Here is an 18,529-nt window from a genome sequence, read left to right as displayed (position 1 = left end):
TGGAGAAAAAGTCTGAGTAAGGTTAATAATAAAAGAATAAGTCATGATTATGGAGACAAATTACTTCCTAAAGGAGTTCCCAAAATATGGTAATGGCACTGTCATTGGGTGGAATGAGTTTATAATCCCACAAGACTAAAAACGTTAAATCCTAGTACTTAAGCAAAATGCCTTGCCATGATGAAATGTGGCATGAATACTATTATGAATGAGATATGGAAAGTGAGATGAGAGCTGTCAAGAAAGATGACCAGTTCTCCAGCAAGAACAAGCCGGGTGACTGTAGCTGACACCTAGGAAATAAAGTGGGTTTGGAGACTATTACCATCAGTCTGAAGTGCCTTTGAGGACAAGAATGGTAAGTGAACAATTATCGTTTCTCCTATAGGAGGTAACTGAGACCCAAAGAAAGAATTAGAGAAATATGAGACTGTTTAGGTGATGATAGCAAAATAAAAGCATTTGAAAAGAAGATAGCGAGTTGATAAATGAAGCTTTTAGGAAAAATGAGATTGGGTGGAATAGATCAGAAGTGGCCAGATTGTTTCTAATGAGAAGTCAAGAGCCCTTAGTTCTGGAACAAATGGAGGTTTTTGTTTATTTGTTTTACCGCAGTCAGCAATGCCAAAAGGTAGAAAAGGAAACAGGTTGTTACAGGTATGTGCCTAATTTCATCTGTGGCTGTTTCTAGAGTTCGGTCATGAGAGCGAAATACAGCCAACAGTAGAAACCCAAGCTGACGGTGAAAAGTGCTTATGGTTTGAAAACAGCCAGATACTGAAAGGGCCAAAGTCCAAAAGAAAATGAAAGAGAAATTTTTAAAAAATAGCTACACTTCTGTAAGGGCAGCCAACGGGCATGTTTCAACGACCTGTAAAACCTGGAGCCCTCAACTGACACTTGTCTGAAGTGTCAGCTCTGAAAACTCCGCGGGAGGATCAGCGCAGGCAGCCTCGCCCCGTTGGGCCCCCGGGGTCGACGGTTGGGAAGGTGCGGGTAGGAGAAGGAGGGTGGCGCATGCGCGCGTCCTCTACCGCCCCCGCCCGCCCCCCAGCTTTAGGCTCCAGCGCGTGCTCGGTCGCCCTTAGTCCTCCGCCCCGCACCGACCCTCAGGCCAGGCCTCGCCACCTGCCACCCAATCATTTCCGACTCCCATTGGCCCAGCCCTTCATATTTCGGAGTGATCACTCGCGCACCCTAAAGGCTCGGGTGGGCACGCAGGGCTCCCTCCGGCCGGGCGGTAAGAAGGAGGACGGGCCAGGGTTTCTATGCGGCGAGGGAGGCGGGGCGGTCACCTGGGCGCTGACGTCAGCGCCGGCCGAGGTACCGCTGGGTTTCAACCCGCGTCTCGGGCACTGCGCAGGCGCCCCAGAAAGAAAGGCCTGGCAGGCTTCAGCCAATGAGAACACGAGCTGCTCCTCCGGGCCGGGCCGCGGCGGAGGCCAGGGGGCCGTGGAGCGGGGCGCGCCCAGCTGAGGTTCCAGGGGTGGGGGCGCAGAGAGCACTGCGGGTAGGAGCCTGTCAGAGCTGTGGGCCGGTGGGCCAGGCCGGCGCCCCGCGGCGCATGCGCCCCCGCACAGCCCACTGGGGTCGCGTGGGAGGTGAAACAGGTCGGGGGTGAAAGCGGGCGGAGGACGCCCTCGCGGCGGGCACTGCCGGGACTGTAAGGAGCAGGCGGGGTGGGCTCCGGCGGTGCCCCAGGCTGCTCAGGCCGAAAGGGAGGTCGCGGTGGGCAGCGCGCAGGCTCCTCGGCTGGACGTGCTAACTTCTGACCTCAGGCGATGCCAGGGGCCGGAGTGGCCTCTACGCGTGCGTTTTAACTTGTTTTGAAATGAGAAACCAAAGACGGTGTCTTTAGGCTTCACTGTTTCCGACCGTACTATTTCCCCGAAGTCTGGCTTATCATAGGAAATTGTGATGATTCAAATCTCATAGGAAAAGATTTAGAAAAGGGAGCTAAAGAACCTAGATACTTTGCTCTTGCCACAGTTTATTAACCTATTAAAAAGGCAGTTCCCCCAGCACAATATCACTTTATTATACCCACTTCAGTTCTTTTTTTGGAAGAGAGAAATGCATTTACCATAGAAGCTTGTCTTTTTGTTACTTAGCAAGTGCTAGAATATTTTTGTCTTCGATTAGTAAAAATAAACGACCATGTTTATTCCGATAGTTTCAGGTGTTCCCTAAAGGTCCTGAAATTAAATCATTTACTTGTACTTTTTGACCTGTATGTATGTAGTCTTGCACTGTATTTTTTAAGACTTTCAGATATTGTTCCCTTATTTAGGTAATTCTGTATTTTTCAATCACAAAATTTGTTTTCAGATAAAATGTATGTACTAGCTACATGTACGCCCCTACTAGGAGGGAAAAAAAGAATTCTGTAGTTGTTATACACCCTGAATTATATAAGGATAATAATAGTTGCCACTTTTATGAATTTTCTATTTGCCAGATGTTACTAAATCCCTTATATAACTATTTTACTTCAGTTTTACAAAAATCCTATAAGATATCTAGCCCCCACTTTCATACATAATGAATGTGCTCCTAAAAAAAATGTACAAAACTGTGACGTGGCATTCCATATCCAGAGAGCTAAACATAATTACAGCATTCTAGATTACATTTCTCCTTTCAGAAACAGTCTTTAATGAATATTTCCAACATGTTGCATGTGTCTTCAACTTTTTGGGTTAAATAGCAGTGACAATTAACTTTGGTCTAATGAGTATCAGCTAGAGTCCGATGATACACATATTTACTGTTGTTAAATTTGTTAGTCCTTATTGCTAGTATTAGACTTATAGTTTGTCCTTTTTTATAAAATAAAGACAAAATTCCATAAAATATTTGCTGAATAGACATTTTTTACAACAAAGGTAGTTTCTGGCTAAATTACTGCCTAGCAGACTGTCACATTCTCTCACTTAATGAAAACTTTTAAATTTCAAGGCCACTCTGGGATGACAGTACACATATATTGCACAGGTGTTTCCACTATGATGACATCTACACATTCCTGGAAACCCTGACATTCTGCAAGATAACACACTAAAATAACAGGGTTTATTGGAAAAAAATACAACTCAAAACAAGACCTGTGGAAATCTCTAGCCTTTTCATCTGTCTCAGCAGCTTCCCAGATTGCTTGATGTCATGGAGAACGCAGGGACACTTGAAGCCACTGACCATCTGCTTCTTAAACCAAAGGAAGGAATTACTGGGGGATTTTCAGGGTTTCTTCCTGAAATCTTGACATACAGCTAAAGCCTTTATAATTGTTGAAATCCCACATCTGGTCACTCCAAATCATCAACAAACTGGGGAAAAAACTGCATATGATATAACATCTTTTCCTAATTTACCAGCTGCACATAATCTAATTCACATCAAAGAAACTTCTTTGTAGCAGGACAGACTGATCTTGGACCATGTCTATTCTTTATTATTTGAGGGAACAGACACAGGAAGGTGAGATAACTTGGCCTTGCTCACCCAGCTAGTCAGTGCTGGAGTCAAGATTTGAATACAGATCTCAGATGCTTCAGCCTCTGCTCACCATTGAGCAGATTGCCTTTTCTGATGGCATCATGTGACTTCAAGTGTTACTGCCTTTCATTGACTTAGTGCATGTTGACTCTTCCTATCCATAAATGTGGATCTCTCCATTTGGTTCTTTTCTGACTTCTTTCATCTGAGTATTGTAGTTTTTCTCATACAGAACTCATACACATTTTGTTAGACTTATATAGCTCAGTGTTTCATTTTGGTGAATGCTAATGTAATGGTAATGTTTTTAATTTGTTCATTACTGGTATCTGCTTAACTTTTTAGCAATTAATGGATGCCTGGAAGTTGACGTACATATATATTCAGAAATGTTTTGCCACCTGAGACCTGTGAGGAGGTAAGCTTCATGGTCTAATCTATAATTAGTACAGGGGAGGGGAATCTTTCATGCATTTGGCTAGTTTTAATTTATTGTTATTTTTCAAATTGTAAAGTTATTTTATATTATGATAGAGGGCAAAACAAAAAAAAAAATTATGTGAACAGCCAGGTCCTGCAGGAGTCCCTTCAGAGCAGAAGGTAGAATACTCGTTTGTTTGTTTGTTTGTTTGTTTGTTTATTTTACAGGGATAGAGTCAGAGAGAGGGATAGATAGGGACAGACAGGAACAGAAAGAGATGAGAAGCATCAATCATCAGTTTTTCGTTGTGACACCTTAGTTGTTCATTTATTGCTTTCCCATATGTGCCTTGACCACGGGCCTTCAGCAGACAGAGTAACCCCTTGCACCAGCCAGTGACCTTGGGTCCAAGCTGGTGAGCTTTTTGCTCAAACCAGATGAGCCCGTGCTCAGGCTGGCGACCTCGGGGTCTCGAACCTGGGTCCTCCGCATCCCAGTCCAACACTCTATCCACTGCGCCACCGCCTGGTCAGGCTGCAGTCCAATTTTGTAGTCATAATTGGTAGCAGGAAAACGGAAAGAAGGAATGATTTTGAAGGACTTTGTAAAGTGAGGAGAAATAAGACTGACTGAAAATGGGGTGGGATGGTGAGCTAGTTTGAGTGGAGGTAAATCTGAGGTTCTGTGCTTTGGCGACATAGAGAAAAGTGGTAGCACAGCAACAGAAACAACCACAGATCAACCTGTCTCACTGCTCTCTGGCATCTGTCTCTAGAAAATAATAACCTCTACTGCTGTTCTCAGACTTGTAAACTGTGAGCGGCTGGCAGGACAACTAAGTGACACTGGGAATGAGAGCTGAGCACAGATGGGGCATACACGGAGTTGTCATAGTTACTTCTACTGCCTCGTATTGAGGACTTCCATACCTGCCTTGCTGTCTCCCGTACTGCTCAAACTCCTGTTCTAACCCTTAATGCACAACCTATACGTTCACTTTATAGAGGGTCAAATACATACCAAAAAAAAAGGTAATCTGAAAAAATGTTGGTGGTCACTAGACTGTTTTTAAAAATCTGAAGAAACGACTCTATAGCCTGACCTGTGGTGGCGCAGTGGATAAAGCGTGGACCTGGAACACTGAGGTCACCGGTTCAAAACCCTGGGCTTGCCTAGTCAAGGCACATATGGGAGTTGATGCTTCCTGCTCCTCCCCTGCTTCTCTTTCTTTCTCTCTCTTGCTCTCTAAAATAAATAAAATCTAAAAATTAAAGAAAGAAATGACTTCATAGTCTTTCTATTTTAAAAATAGGAAACTTCTCAAAAGATTCAATATACATAACGTGTGAGACAAAAGTGTACCCGATATTTAGAGACTTCTTTATATAGCCTGTTACAGAATGGAAAGGGTAAAATTAGAGCATGCAAAACTAGATGCTAACAAAGTCCCTCCCCAAAATTGCAAATAATTTTATTTAGATTTAAAACTATACTTAAAAAAAAAACTTTTGGGTGAGTTATGCTAAATTGTACAAATGAAATGTCAGCCTGACCGGTGGTGGCAGAGTGGATAAAGCGTTGACCTGGAATGCGAGCCCTGGGCTCATCCGGTCAAGGCACATACGAGAAGCAACTACTCTGAGTTGATGCTTCCCATTCCCCTCCTTTTTTTCTCTTTATCTCTCTCTATCTCTTGTTCTCTCCTCTCTCCCTTCTCTAAAATCAATAAAATCTGGAAAAAAAAAATTACGAATGAAATATCAGATTATCCAGCTAGGATAATATTATTGAATAGCTTGCAAGTAATAAGGAAATTAATGAAGAAACATCTGTATCTTCTTTTAACACAATATAATTGTCAAAATATTTTCACTGTAAAAAGCTGACTCTATTGAACCTAGTAAAGGTTTTATATGGTGAACCATTAGTCAATATCATATTAAATGGTGAAAAACTGAAAGCTTTTCCTCTAAAATCAGGAACAAGGCAGGGATACCCACTCTCTCTTTTATTCAACATGGTAGTGGAAGTCTTAGCCAGAGCAGTCAGGCAAGAGAAAGAAATAAAAGGCATCCATGTCGGGAAAGAAGAAGAGGTATTACTTTTTCCAGATGACATGAGCCTATATATATAGAAAACCCCAAAGACTCCACCAAAAAACTATTAGAAACAATAAACCCATACAGTAAAGTCACAGGATACAGTCAGTATACAAAAGTCTACTGCTTTCCTCTGTGCCAACAATGAAACTTCAGAAAATGAATTGAAAAAAACAATTCCTTCTACAATTGCAATAACAACAAAATAATAAAATAGCCTGAACAGGCAATGGTACAGTGGGTCAAGCATCAGCGTGGGATGCTGAGGACCCAAGTTTGAAACCCCGAGGTCAACAGCTTGAGTGTGGGCTCATTCGGTGTGAGCACAGGCTTACCAGCTTGAGCATGGGATCATAGAGATGACACTGTGGTCACTGGCTCAAGCCCAGAGGTCACAGGCTTGAGGCCCAAGGTCGCTGGCTTGAGCAAGAGGTCACTGACCCAGCTGGAGCTTGCTGTTAAGGCACATATGAGAAAGAAATCAATGAACAATTAAGGTGCTGCAACTGAGTTGATGCTTTTCATCTCTCTCCCTTCCTGTCTCTTCCTCTTGCTAAAAATAATAATAAAATACCTAGGAATAAAATTAACAAAAGATGTGAAGAAACTATAACTGAAAACTACAAAGCATTATCACAAGAAATGGAAAAAGGCACAATAAAATGAAAAAATACTCCGCATTCTGTATCAGAAGAATCAACATAGTTAAAATGGCCATATTACCCAAAGCAATATACAAATTTAATGCAATCCCCATTAAAATCTCAATGTCATTTTTAAAGAAATAGAACTAAAAATCACCAGATTTGTATAGAACCATAAAAGAGCCTGGATAGCCAAAGTCGTCCTGAGAAAAAAGAATGAAGCTGGAGGTATCACACTACCTGACTTTGAATTTTACTATAGAGCCACAATAATCAAAACAGCACAGTATTAACAAAAAAACAGACATACATACCAATGGAATAGAATTGAGAGCCCAGAAATAAAACCACATACATATGGACAGAGGAGCCAAAAGCACACAATGGAGAAAAGAAAGCTGCTTCTATGAATGGTGCTGGGAAAATTGGAAAGACACATGCAAAAGATGAAACTTGACTACGGTGCATCCCCATGCACAAAAATTAATTCAAATTGGATCTGAGATCTAAATATGAAATATGAAACAAGAACATAGAAGAAAACATAGGTACTAAACTTATGTACATTGGCCGTAGAGAATATTTTATGAATTTGACCCCAAAGGCAAGGGAAATAAAGGCAACAATAAATGAATGGGACTAAACTAAAAACCTTCTGCACAGCAAAACGAACTGACAACAAAACAAAAAGGCAGCCAACTAAATGGGAGATGATATTCACAACCAATAGCTCTGATAAGGAATTAATATCCAAAATATACCAAGAACTCACAAAGCTTAGCAACAAACAAGCAAACAGTTCAGTTAAAAAATGGGGAGATGACCTGAATAGACACTTCTCCCAAGAAGACATATATAGCCTGACCAGGTGGTGGCACGGTGGTATAGAGTGGATAGAGCATCGGACTGGGATGCGGAGGACCCAGGTTCAAGACCCCGAGGTCGCCAGCCTGAGCGCAGGCTCATCTGGCTTGAGCAAAAAGCTCACCAGCTTGAACCCAAAGTCGCTGGCTCGAGCAAGGGGTCACTCGGTCTGCTGTAGCCCCATGGTGAAGGTACATATGATAAAGCAATCAGTGGACAACTCAAGTACCACAACGAAAAACTGATGATTGATGCTTCTCATCTCTCTCCGTTCCTGTCTGTCTGTCCCTATCTATCCCTCTCTTTGGCTCTCTCTCTGGCTCTGTAAAAAAAACACACACACACAAAAAAAAACCCATATAAATGGCCAACAGATATATGAAAAGATGCTTTTCTATGCTAGCTATTAGAGAAATACAAATCAAAACTACAGTAAGATACCACCTCATACTTGTTACATTGGTTATTATCAACAAGACAGGTACTAACAAGTGTTGGAGAGGCTGTGGAAAAAAAGGAACCTTCATTCACTGCTGGTGAGAATGTAAACAGGTTCAGGCATTGTGGAAGACAGTAAGGTGATTCCTTAAAAATTAAGAATAGAATTACCATATGACCCAGCAATCCCTTTACTGGGTATCTACCCAAAAAACTCCAAAACATTGGTATGCAAAGACACATGCATCCCCATGTTCATCACAGCATTATTCATGGTGGCTAAGACATGGGAACAGCCAAAGTGACCCTCAATAGAGAGTTAGATAGAGAAGGTATACATATCTACAATGGAGTACTATCTCAGCCATAAGAAATAATGACATATTGCCATTTATGACAACATAGACGGACCTTGAGAACATTATACTAAGTGAAATAAGTAAATCCGAAAAAGCTAAGATTTCACACATATGTGGGATATAAAACTGAGACTCATGGACATAGATAAAAATGAAGTGGTTACCAGAGGAAAGTAGATGGGAGGGGAGCAAAGAGGGACAAATACACAGTGACAGAAAAGGATTTGACTCTGGGTGATGAGCACACAACGCAATCAACAGTTCAAATGCTACAGAGATGGTCACCTGAAACCTATGAACTCTTATTGATCAATGTCACCCCATTAAATTTAATTTCTAAATAAAAAAAGATTACAACATTGGATATTGAGAGTTTTTTTATCTGAAGAAGAAAATGATATAGAAAATTGTCATCATTTGCAGTGAAGTCAGTTAACATTTCCAAGTAGGTTTTTGAGGGGAAATTGTATTGTTATTATTATTATTTAATATCATTTCTTATATTGCATCTGAGGAATTTAAATCTACTGTTTTTAGAAACTATGTGGCAGTCGCTGGCCGGGTAGTTTAGTTGGTTAGAGCGTCATCCCAATGCGCCAAGGTTGTGGGTTCAATCCCCAGTCAGGTACAAGAATCACCCAATAAATGCATAAATAAGTAAAACACAAATCGATGTTTCTCTCTCTCTCTCTCTCTCTCTCTCTCTCTCTTTCTGTCTCCCTTTCTCAAATCAGTAAAAATTTTTTGAAGTTTAAAAAAATTGGTAGATTTCAGAACACACAGTTTTGCCATTTGGTTTTTATCTTGTTTCTATGGTATTTTCCATACGTAGTCATTTTAATGTTGCCATCACTTTATAAACTGGGATTTGCATGTATGTCACGGCCTCAACGAATAATAAATCCACATCTTTTTCAAAGGTTATGTCTGGAGAAGGCATTCCGGTGCTGGTTTTCCTCCTCAAGAGCTTTCTCAGGAGCCGAAGCGGTCAATGCCTTGAGGCCGTTCTATTTCGCCGTGCATCCAGATTTCTTTGGCCAGCACCCCAGAGAAAGGGTAAACAGCTATTTCTTTTTTAACCTTTGGGCTACATTTCTGTTCAGTTTGTTTATGGTGGTTGCAGTATAATACAGAGAGTTCTATAAATTTGCATTGTTCTAACATGGTAATATAATCAATGCTTTGAACTAATTTGAAATATACTGCAGACTGAAAATATGTTGTGTTTTATGAAATCTGACATTTTCTGTGCAGATAACACAGCTATCATGTAAGCTCTTTAAAGTATTAGTAATTATGTTTTCCGTACCAGTTTTTTGTTTTGTTTTGTTTTGTTTTGTTTGAACAAACTTGAGGGTTTGAAAGAATATTTAAGGCCTCTATTCCCACGATCAGTCCTTTTTTAAGAACAATCCAAGAAAGGTTTTGCATGCCTAAGTGGCTGTTCCTTCTGTCACATCCTGCTGGTCCACATCCCTGCAGCACCTTCAGTGTTTGCTCAAGGGGTGCAAACTGATACGAAAAGTAACAGGATAAACTTTGTTAGCAAGGCTAATGTCTTTAACATTAGATAATATGTTACAAAGACAGATGCTTTTGAATTATTAAGTTGGCTCCTTTCATCTTCTTTAACCCTTTGAGTAACTAGGTTTTTTCATGCTCGCTGACCCCCAGTGTGAGTTTTTTTCAAAAAATGAAATTCGTTACAGTTACAGTTTTATTAACTTAAAGTCATGTTTGTTTGATAACCATTTATGGAAACAAGAAGAACATACATTTGCCTTTTTTTAACGTTGCCTTACACATTTTTAAAATAATTCGATCGTACTGTGGATGGTCAGGAGGCACGAGGACGTACAAGCACATTCGTACTGCTCAAAGGGTTAACATTGACATCAGATTTAATACAGAAAGGAAGGTAAGACCCTTGAAAATTACAACATTATGTTACTTCTTCCTACATGCAATGGAAAACAAATCAATTTTGCTTCTTTGCTTTAGAGCAATATTCTGATTGTGATATTTGATAGACCTTCACTATTCAAAGTCTGATTCTTTCTAGTAACTAGTAAATTGAATCAACAGAAAATTATTTATTACCTTGGGGATGCAATAAATTAACTTCATTTTTAATCTTTAATAATTTTAAGTTTTTAAATCCAGCATGTCTGGAAAAATTAAGCCTAATAGTAGGTGAATGTTTTTCCTCTACCAGTGCTATGAAATCCCAACATTTTTTAACACTGGGGAACAATTTTTTTTTTTCATTTTCTGTTGCATGAGGTTTTAGAACTGTTTCTATATATTTCTGCATTGCTGATTCCAAATCTGAAATCTAGTTTTTATGCGATTTTAATTTCTTTTTGTTACAGTTAATGGCATGCATCGGTTTTTAAATTGGAGTTAAAGGGCAACGACCCTAGGATTGAACATAACCACAAAGCAATTAATGTTTGACAAACATCACTTTTACATAATTGTAGTTGTTTAAATGTAAAAAATTATTATCTGATAAAAACACCCTCTTATTTTGTTTTAAGATTGAATCCTGGCTTCTTTGAATAGGTATAAATTCTTACATAGGTGTATTCTTACATAGTCCTGATACCTTCTGTTATATATGTGGCTGTTACACACTTCAACGTCAAAGGCGCAATATTTCATCATTTGTGACACATGCATATATTGCCTATTTTCAAGTTCCCCTTGGCGATCAAGACAAGAATTGGGCTCCTTATATTGTGTGTCATAATTGTGAGGAAATGCTTCATGACTGGACAAAAGGAAAACGCAAGGGAATGCCTTTTGGTATTCCCATGGTTTGGCGTGAACCTAAGGACCACAGCAGTGACTGTTATTTCTGTCTGATCCATACAAAGGGCATCAACAAGAAAAAACGGCATATGATTGCATATCCTAACATTCCTTCAGCAATATGACCTATCCCATACTCTGAGACACTCCTGGTTCCAGTTTTCAATGGTTTTATTTCTTCTAAGGACAAAGAAAGTGAACATGGTGATCAAGTGTATTTTGATAAGATGCATGAGGAAATGGTTGTAGAATCTGAAGGGTCTTTTTCTGATGCCAAGCAGTCATTAACCCCTCAGCAGTTTAGCCAACTCGGATTGAATGACTTAGTAAGAGATTTGGGCCTATCAAAGAAAGCAGCTGAGTTATTAACCTCCAGGCTTCAAGAAAAGAATGTGCCTGACCAGGCGGTGGCGCAGTGGATAGAGCGTCAGACTGGGATGTGGAAGGACCGAGGTTCGAGACTCCAGGATACCCAGCTTGAGCATGGGCTCATCTGGTTAGAGCCAAAAAGCTCACTAGCATGGACCCAAGGTTACTGGCTCGAGCGGGGGGTTACTCAGTCTGCTGAAGGCCCGCGGTCATGGCACATATGAGAAAGCAATCAATGAACAACTAAGGTGTTGCAACGAAAAACTAGTGATTGATGCTTCTCATCTCTCTCCGTTCCTGTCTGTCTGTCCCTATCTATCCTTCTCTCTGACTCACTCTCTGTCCCTGTAAAAAAATTAAAATAAATAAAATAAAAAATAAAAATTGAAAAAAGAAAAGAAAAGAATGTACTTCACCGGTTAGCTAAAGTATCCCATTTCAGGAAGCATGAACTGTGTTTATGAGACAGCCGAGCTCGGAAGAAACACTGGACACAGAAGGAGTGGCCGAAACGTGAAGCTCTGGAAGTAGGGATGCAAAATATTGTGAATGAACCTGTAGTTAATCGAGACAGGATCATTTTCCCCCCACTTCACATCAAACTTGGCTTAATGAAGCAGTTTGTTCAGGCTTTGAATAGAGAAAGTGAATGCTTTCAACATATTATTTCTGTTTTTCCTGCCTTGTCTTTCAAGAAGATAAAAGCAGGTGTATTCGACGGACCTCAAATTCCAACCCTCATACGTGACAAAGAATTTGCCAAGAAGATGACTAAGGAGAAGAAAGCAGCTTGGCAGTCTTTTGTGGCAGTTACAAAGAACTTCCTTGGCAACAAAAAAGCAGAAAACTATGAACTTCTGGTTCAAAGGATGCTGTTAGCTTTCCATGACATTGGATGTAATATGAGCATTAAGATTCACTTCCTGAACAGTCACCTTGATAAGTTTCCCTAAAATCTTGGAGCTGTTAGTCATGAGCAGACTACTGCTGGAGCATCAAACGAGATTGTCCTCAACAAGTACACAAATGCAAGAGCTACAAACGCACATTTTTGCCTGAATATAATTTAAATAAGTCTTGTGCAAATTTTATGATTAAAATAAATGTTTTAATATGTTTTACTTAGAAATTGTAGACAAATTCTGATGCAGTCATATCTTTTAGTGTATTAGTGTATTTACTGCATTATATAAATTGTTATATTTTCACAAAGATGATGCCCAAGAAGACATTCTACTTCATTATGTTAAACTAAATGTTGAAAATTTTACAATAAGATGAAAACGTAAAATCTTGAATTGCAAGAAAAGCTGTAGCTTACAGAGAAAAACTAATGTCAGATTTGAGATCAGCACACTCGAATTAGGTAAGAACAAGTGTTTTTGTGGATGCAACAAAAATTTTGTTCCTCAGTGTAATGAATTATATATATAATACCCTCAATATGTGTTAAAAAATAAAAAGGGTCAGGGTATAATTTCTGTTGTTTCCCTGTTCTATTTTGTGTGTAAATGTTAATATTTTTTCCAGGAAGTCAATGAAAATTCTCTTCAGAGATTAAGTGTCTATTTAGAAAACCTCCAGAAACCAGGCTTCAAGTCTTTGAAACCAACTCAGCTCACATTTTATGTAAGAGAAACAGACCAGAATTCCTCTGATGGCCAAGAGCCCTTTACTTCTTTTGGTACGTTTTATTTATAGTTTGTCCTTTGCAGCTTCATGTTAAATAGGTTCATTCAGTCCAACATTGCCAGAATGCCTTTGGACTTGGTCATAGAAAAATAATATCATTTAATTGATTTATTTTCCTAGCATTAGATTCTGTTCTTGTCTGCATGTGTTTCAATAAGCCATTTTTTGTGTTTAAACTTTTTTGTTTATAAAATTGGAAGTGTTCCTATCTGTCCACTTCCTATTTTAGTTCTGTTTTAAGTGTTAAACATGTATATAACAATTTATATTTCTTTTAAAAGTGCACCGTAACATTCTCTTACTTAGTCCTCAGAGTACCTTGGGGGGAAGCTAGTGTTAGCCCAACTGTAACTCAGTAATGTCCAGTGACTTTTCCAGGACCTTGTAGATAAAATATGGGTCTTGAACCCAGGTCTTTTAACAATCCAGCCTTCTGCTAAATCTAATCATTTTTCCCATTGAATTGAGCAAGGGGAGAGAAGGAAAAGAGAGAGAGGAAGGAAGGGAGAGAGAAAGAGAAAGAAGCATCACTTAGTTGTTCCACTTAGTTGTGCACTCAGTGATCTCTTCCTGTACATGCCCTGACTGGGGTTGAACCTGTGACCTCTGGAGCACCGAGGCAATGCTTTATCCCCCGAGCTACCTGGCCAGGGCCTAGATCCAATCATTCTTAATATACAGCCTTCTGTTTGGCCCTTTGTCACTCTTGTAGCCATCCATGATCCAGTAATACTTAAATTAAGGGTAAATATGGTTCTATTACCTCTCTAAATATATAGTCATTCAGAGATCCTTGAGGAAATAACTCTTAGAGTGAATTTTAAAACAAGTTAAAGATTTACTAAGAGCTTTTCTGTGAGTTAACACAGAAACAAATGCTATGGCTGAATAAAGACAAAAGTTATGTACTTCTAGTTAATGGTTAACTCTGAGTCATTCATTAAACAAAAATAGATTTTAGAAAAGAATAAAGAGGAAATGGGAGAAAACATACAGCATACATGACAGAGAGGCAGTGCTAATACATTGAGGTCCTAGAAATTGAAAAGGAAACATGGCAGCTCTTACAAAACTGGCAAAGACGATGGCTAACAGTTCAGGAATAATACTGTATATGAACAAATAGCTAGTACATATAAAAATATTTTCGTTGTTAATCACATGCAAACGGAATTAATGAGGTACGTACTCTTTTCCAATAAAGAATACTTGCAGCCTGGTACAGGCATTCCTCACTATGCAGCAGCCCTTACCTTGGGTTAAATAATTAATGGAATTGATAAGAGAGAAACTGAGATCTATTCCTTGACTTAACTCCTCCAGGGATAGACTGTTTTTTCCTAACCGCAAATGCAGGAATTTGGATTTTCCTTTCCTCTTCACTGAGTAGGTAACGCCTGTATTCTCGCTTTACCAAGCGATCAAACTGAACAAATCCTTCTTAGTTTGCATGTTCTAGACTAGAGTCCTTAGGTGTATGTGGCAAGAGCGTATGTATCCCCGAGTGTGATTTAAATTGTGGTTTCTGTCATCATTGGCAAAGGCAAGAAAATACATTCATCCCTGGATGGAATGTGAAAAATTAAATACAATTTTTATGTCCATCAATTCCAGAACTGTTAGATAACTTCTGTTGCCTTCATTATATGGGCCAGTTATTGCTGTTCAAACAAATGGGGGTTGATCTATACAAAGACATGAAAGGGCCACCAAGGTCAAGTGACAAGAGCAAGTTCAAATAATATACCATTTATATATTTAAAAGAAATACTTCAGATTGTGAGGGTATGTTTGTGTAAATACAGACGCAGGTATACCGTGTCTAACACAGGAAGACGGAGGAAAGGTCTGGAGCTGGGCAGTCCAGGAGGCCTTTCCACAGTGACGTCAGGCGCTGCGCCTGCGCCAACACAGCAGGCGCTCCTCCCGGTTGGCGGGGGAGCATTTGATATGCGCCTAGTAGGACCAAGGAGTTGAATATTAAATCTTACTTAATTTTAATTGATTTAATTTTAAACTCCCACATGTAGCTACTAGCTACCATATTAGATAGTGCAGCCTCAAAAGCATACGTACCTACTTGTTAATAGTGACTACATCTAGTAAAGGTATGAGGCTGTATGCCTAGGAACAGGACGCTTATTTTTACTATATTTATCTCTAATTTCACAATGAGGATGGACTTTATCATAGTGGTATTATTTTCAAAACCAATTACAAAGTTGTTGAAAAAAGAAAAAAGTGCACGTTGTAATGGAGAAAAATCTTGGATTGGTGTCAATTTAGATTTGAGCCTTCAGTGCATTCGCTCTGACCTCCTTGGGCCTTTGTTTATATTTGAAAGGAGAGATAAGAATGGCACAGTTGGTGGGCATGTTGGTTGAAGTTATGTAATTTAACTAAGAATCACGCGCCTAACACCCAATAAAGGGGCAAAAAAAACCCAAACAATGGATTTCCTTCTGTTAAGTTAAACTGCTGAGCTTAGCCCAGTGACTTGCCCAGTACCGAAATCCGATTGTGAAACACAGTGAAGGAATTTTAAATCACTTCTGAAAATACTAAGTTACTAGCTAGCTGGGTGGGCACGTATGAGGACAGTCTCTTCAGTCACAGAGAAAATACTAGGTGGGTTTCTGTCACCGCTGCAACTAGATTGTCTGGCTCCTCCCCTCAGAACCACTGTCACAGGCAGCCCCCCTTCTCCCTGTCCCTGCTTCTGAGAAGCTACCTTTGGGCAACACATGCTCACTGGAGAGCTTGACCATCCCCTAGACTGGAGAAAGCAAGTGTATGGTTAGCATTGAAAACAGCCTGGATCCCCTCCTTGGGCTGGGCTGGGCTGGGCTTGGTCACTAGTGCCAAACTAGAAAAGGGGACGGACAGTTAAAGGAATTCATGGAGGTAAAGGTAGTCTACAGATCTGGAGAAAGGAAGTCTTGTTCCATCGATAGACGACTTGCCGATAGGATTTTAATCAGTAATGGGATGTTTTAAAATATTGTGGTTTTTAAATTTTGTATGAAAAAATTTATTTAAAATTTGATTTATCTAAAGCAAATAATCAGCTATCTTCATTGTTTGGGGGAATTATATTCTCTAGGATTTCGAGCAGTCAAATTTACTTTGCACACCAGAGATCTGCTAAGCACAGTGTTACATATTCTCAACTCCTGCAGTTTATCAGTTGAACATGTCCAAAGCCTGAATAGCAATGTGCATCCCCATCCTCTCAAGGAGGCAAGAAGGATGCCTGACAGGCCCATCAAATGGGACAAGTCTTACTACTCCTTCACTGGATTTAAGGACCCGGATGAAGATCTGGAACAAGTCTCAAGAATGGAAACAACCCTAACGTACGTACAAGTTTTTACTTAACTAAACTTATTTGTTGTTCGCTACATGAAGACAACATTTAAAAATATCACCTGGGACAGATTGATTAAAAATTTTTGATGATAAAAACCATGTACAAACATACCTCTATCGTTGGTCTTGTTTGTAAGTCACATGAATGTATTTTGAGTAAGTCATTTTTAGAGCCCGTGAAGACCAGCGACCCTCTGTCCTGTGGTTGTATCTAAAGTGTGCGGCTTTCCAGGGGGTCCTGGCTCATCACTCCTTCCTTCACTGTCCACTGGCAGAGCGTGTGCTCGCCGCACCGTCTGTCCTAACAAGGAGCTCCTCCCCTTGTTCCCTGGCTGAAGAGGGCCTGCTGCCTGGCAGGAGACTCAGGGTATCCTGACCCAGCCACACGTTAGCCGCCATGGTCTTTCGGCCATATGCAGTGTAAGCTTTTCCTTTTATTCTTGTATCGTTTCATTCATCTTTGTTATATGTATAGGTTACAACAGAGGAATCCTAAGGGGCACATGCTGAATTATATAGCTCAGGAGTAGAATTAAAATAATTCTGCAAATTTACATCAAACTGATCTTAACATGATTTGTAAATGGCATTCACCTGATCAAAGTTTATTCTTGAAAGCATGGTAAGATATTTCTTAATATTTCAGGACATAGAAAATATAACCACATATGATTTAGTGTAGACTTTTAAATTTTTAAATAATTTTGTATTTGTTGAGAAGTACAGGCTGAAATAGTTTCTTATTATTGTGAAATAAAACATAAAAAAATTGAAAATAAATCAGTTGGGTTTTTTAAAACATGAACTAGAAGAACTACCAGGTCCTAAAAGCTCCATTTTATCTATTTTCATATTACATCTGGTAATTACATTCCAATCTACATTTTTGGACATGCTGTGAACTTTGAACTTCTCAATGGATTGTTCTTTATATTACTTCAAAATCACTTTACTATATACCATATAAAAAGGATAAAATGAACATTTTACTATCTAAGGAACTTTTAAAATTACATACTATAACAAAAAATTTGCCAGTCTAAAAAAAATTAGGAAATGCTACTCTGTGTTATAGAGTTTAGTATTTCCATATTTTGGCTATATTCTCCAATTATCAAATAATGTAACAAAATATTTTAATTCTTACATAAAATTGAATTTGGAAGGAGCCAATAAGATCCATTTCTACCTAAACAAAATAATCCCATATGTACTGTCTTTCCCACTGAAAAAAAATGTCATTGAACAATAGAAAAACCACTGAAATGATATTCTGTTAGCTACTAAGATAACAATAAATGTCATCCTTCCATTATTTCTATTTGAATTTTGCTCAAGTAGTTATATTTTACTTTCCATGTGAAGTTCTGAATTAAGTGTCCAAACAATGCCACATTGGACAACTATCCCACTGGAATTATTCCTATAGAATGGGACTTGTATTGTCATGATTGAACTCATATGTGCATTTATTTACTTTTCTCCTTGATTATAGGCTGTTAGTGTTTTTCAAACTGCAAATTATAATATAATTTATTGATATAGGACCAGCAAAGTTGTTTTGCTTTATTCCTTTTTAAATATTTAAAAACATGTAAGTTTAAGTATTGTTTCTCAAAATCCTCATTTTAGTTATATAAAGAGTATGTGTGTGAGTATGTGAATGTGAGAGTGTGTGTGAGTGTGTGTGTGCTGAGTCACCATTTAAAGTATTCCTCACTTGTTTGCCACCAAAGAAATACCATCTAATGGTACTGGTCACATTTAAAAGGCAGGACATCCTGCCTGGCCAGGCGGTGGCGCAGTGGATAGAGCATTGGACTGGGATGCGGAGGACTCAGGTTCAAGGCCCTGAGGTCGCCAGCTTGAGCACAGGTTCATCTGGTTTGAGCAAAGCTCACCAGCTTGAACCCAAGGTCGTTGGCTTGAGCAAGGGGTCACTTGCTCTGCTGTAGCCCCCTGGTC

General features: G+C 39.3%; 1 protein-coding gene across 3 annotated transcripts in view; it reads left to right on the top strand.

The window, feature by feature from the left end:
* The first annotated feature begins 904 nt into the window (after positions 1-904).
* TCAIM (T cell activation inhibitor, mitochondrial) overlaps positions 905-18,529 on the top strand; it is a 33,218-nt gene continuing 15,593 nt past the window's right edge. Inside the window, exons 1-5 of one of the 3 annotated variants that reach the window (XM_066351223.1) lie at positions 905-990; positions 3,841-3,913; positions 9,241-9,376; positions 13,034-13,187; positions 16,299-16,551. In XM_066351223.1, the coding sequence (XP_066207320.1) occupies positions 3,885-3,913; positions 9,241-9,376; positions 13,034-13,187; positions 16,299-16,551 (572 nt within the window). In that variant the 5' untranslated portion in view covers positions 905-990; positions 3,841-3,884. Of the gene's footprint in view, positions 991-1,011; positions 1,241-1,395; positions 1,511-3,840; positions 3,914-9,240; positions 9,377-13,033; positions 13,188-16,298; positions 16,552-18,529 lie in introns of those variants that run through there. The other 2 variants (XM_066351221.1, XM_066351222.1) reach the window with 2 other exon arrangements.

This window comes from Saccopteryx leptura, chromosome 10 (genome assembly GCF_036850995.1).
Source record: "Saccopteryx leptura isolate mSacLep1 chromosome 10, mSacLep1_pri_phased_curated, whole genome shotgun sequence".
Classification (NCBI taxonomy): domain Eukaryota; kingdom Metazoa; phylum Chordata; class Mammalia; order Chiroptera; family Emballonuridae; genus Saccopteryx; species Saccopteryx leptura.
This window is presented reverse-complemented; position numbering and strand designations above follow the sequence as displayed.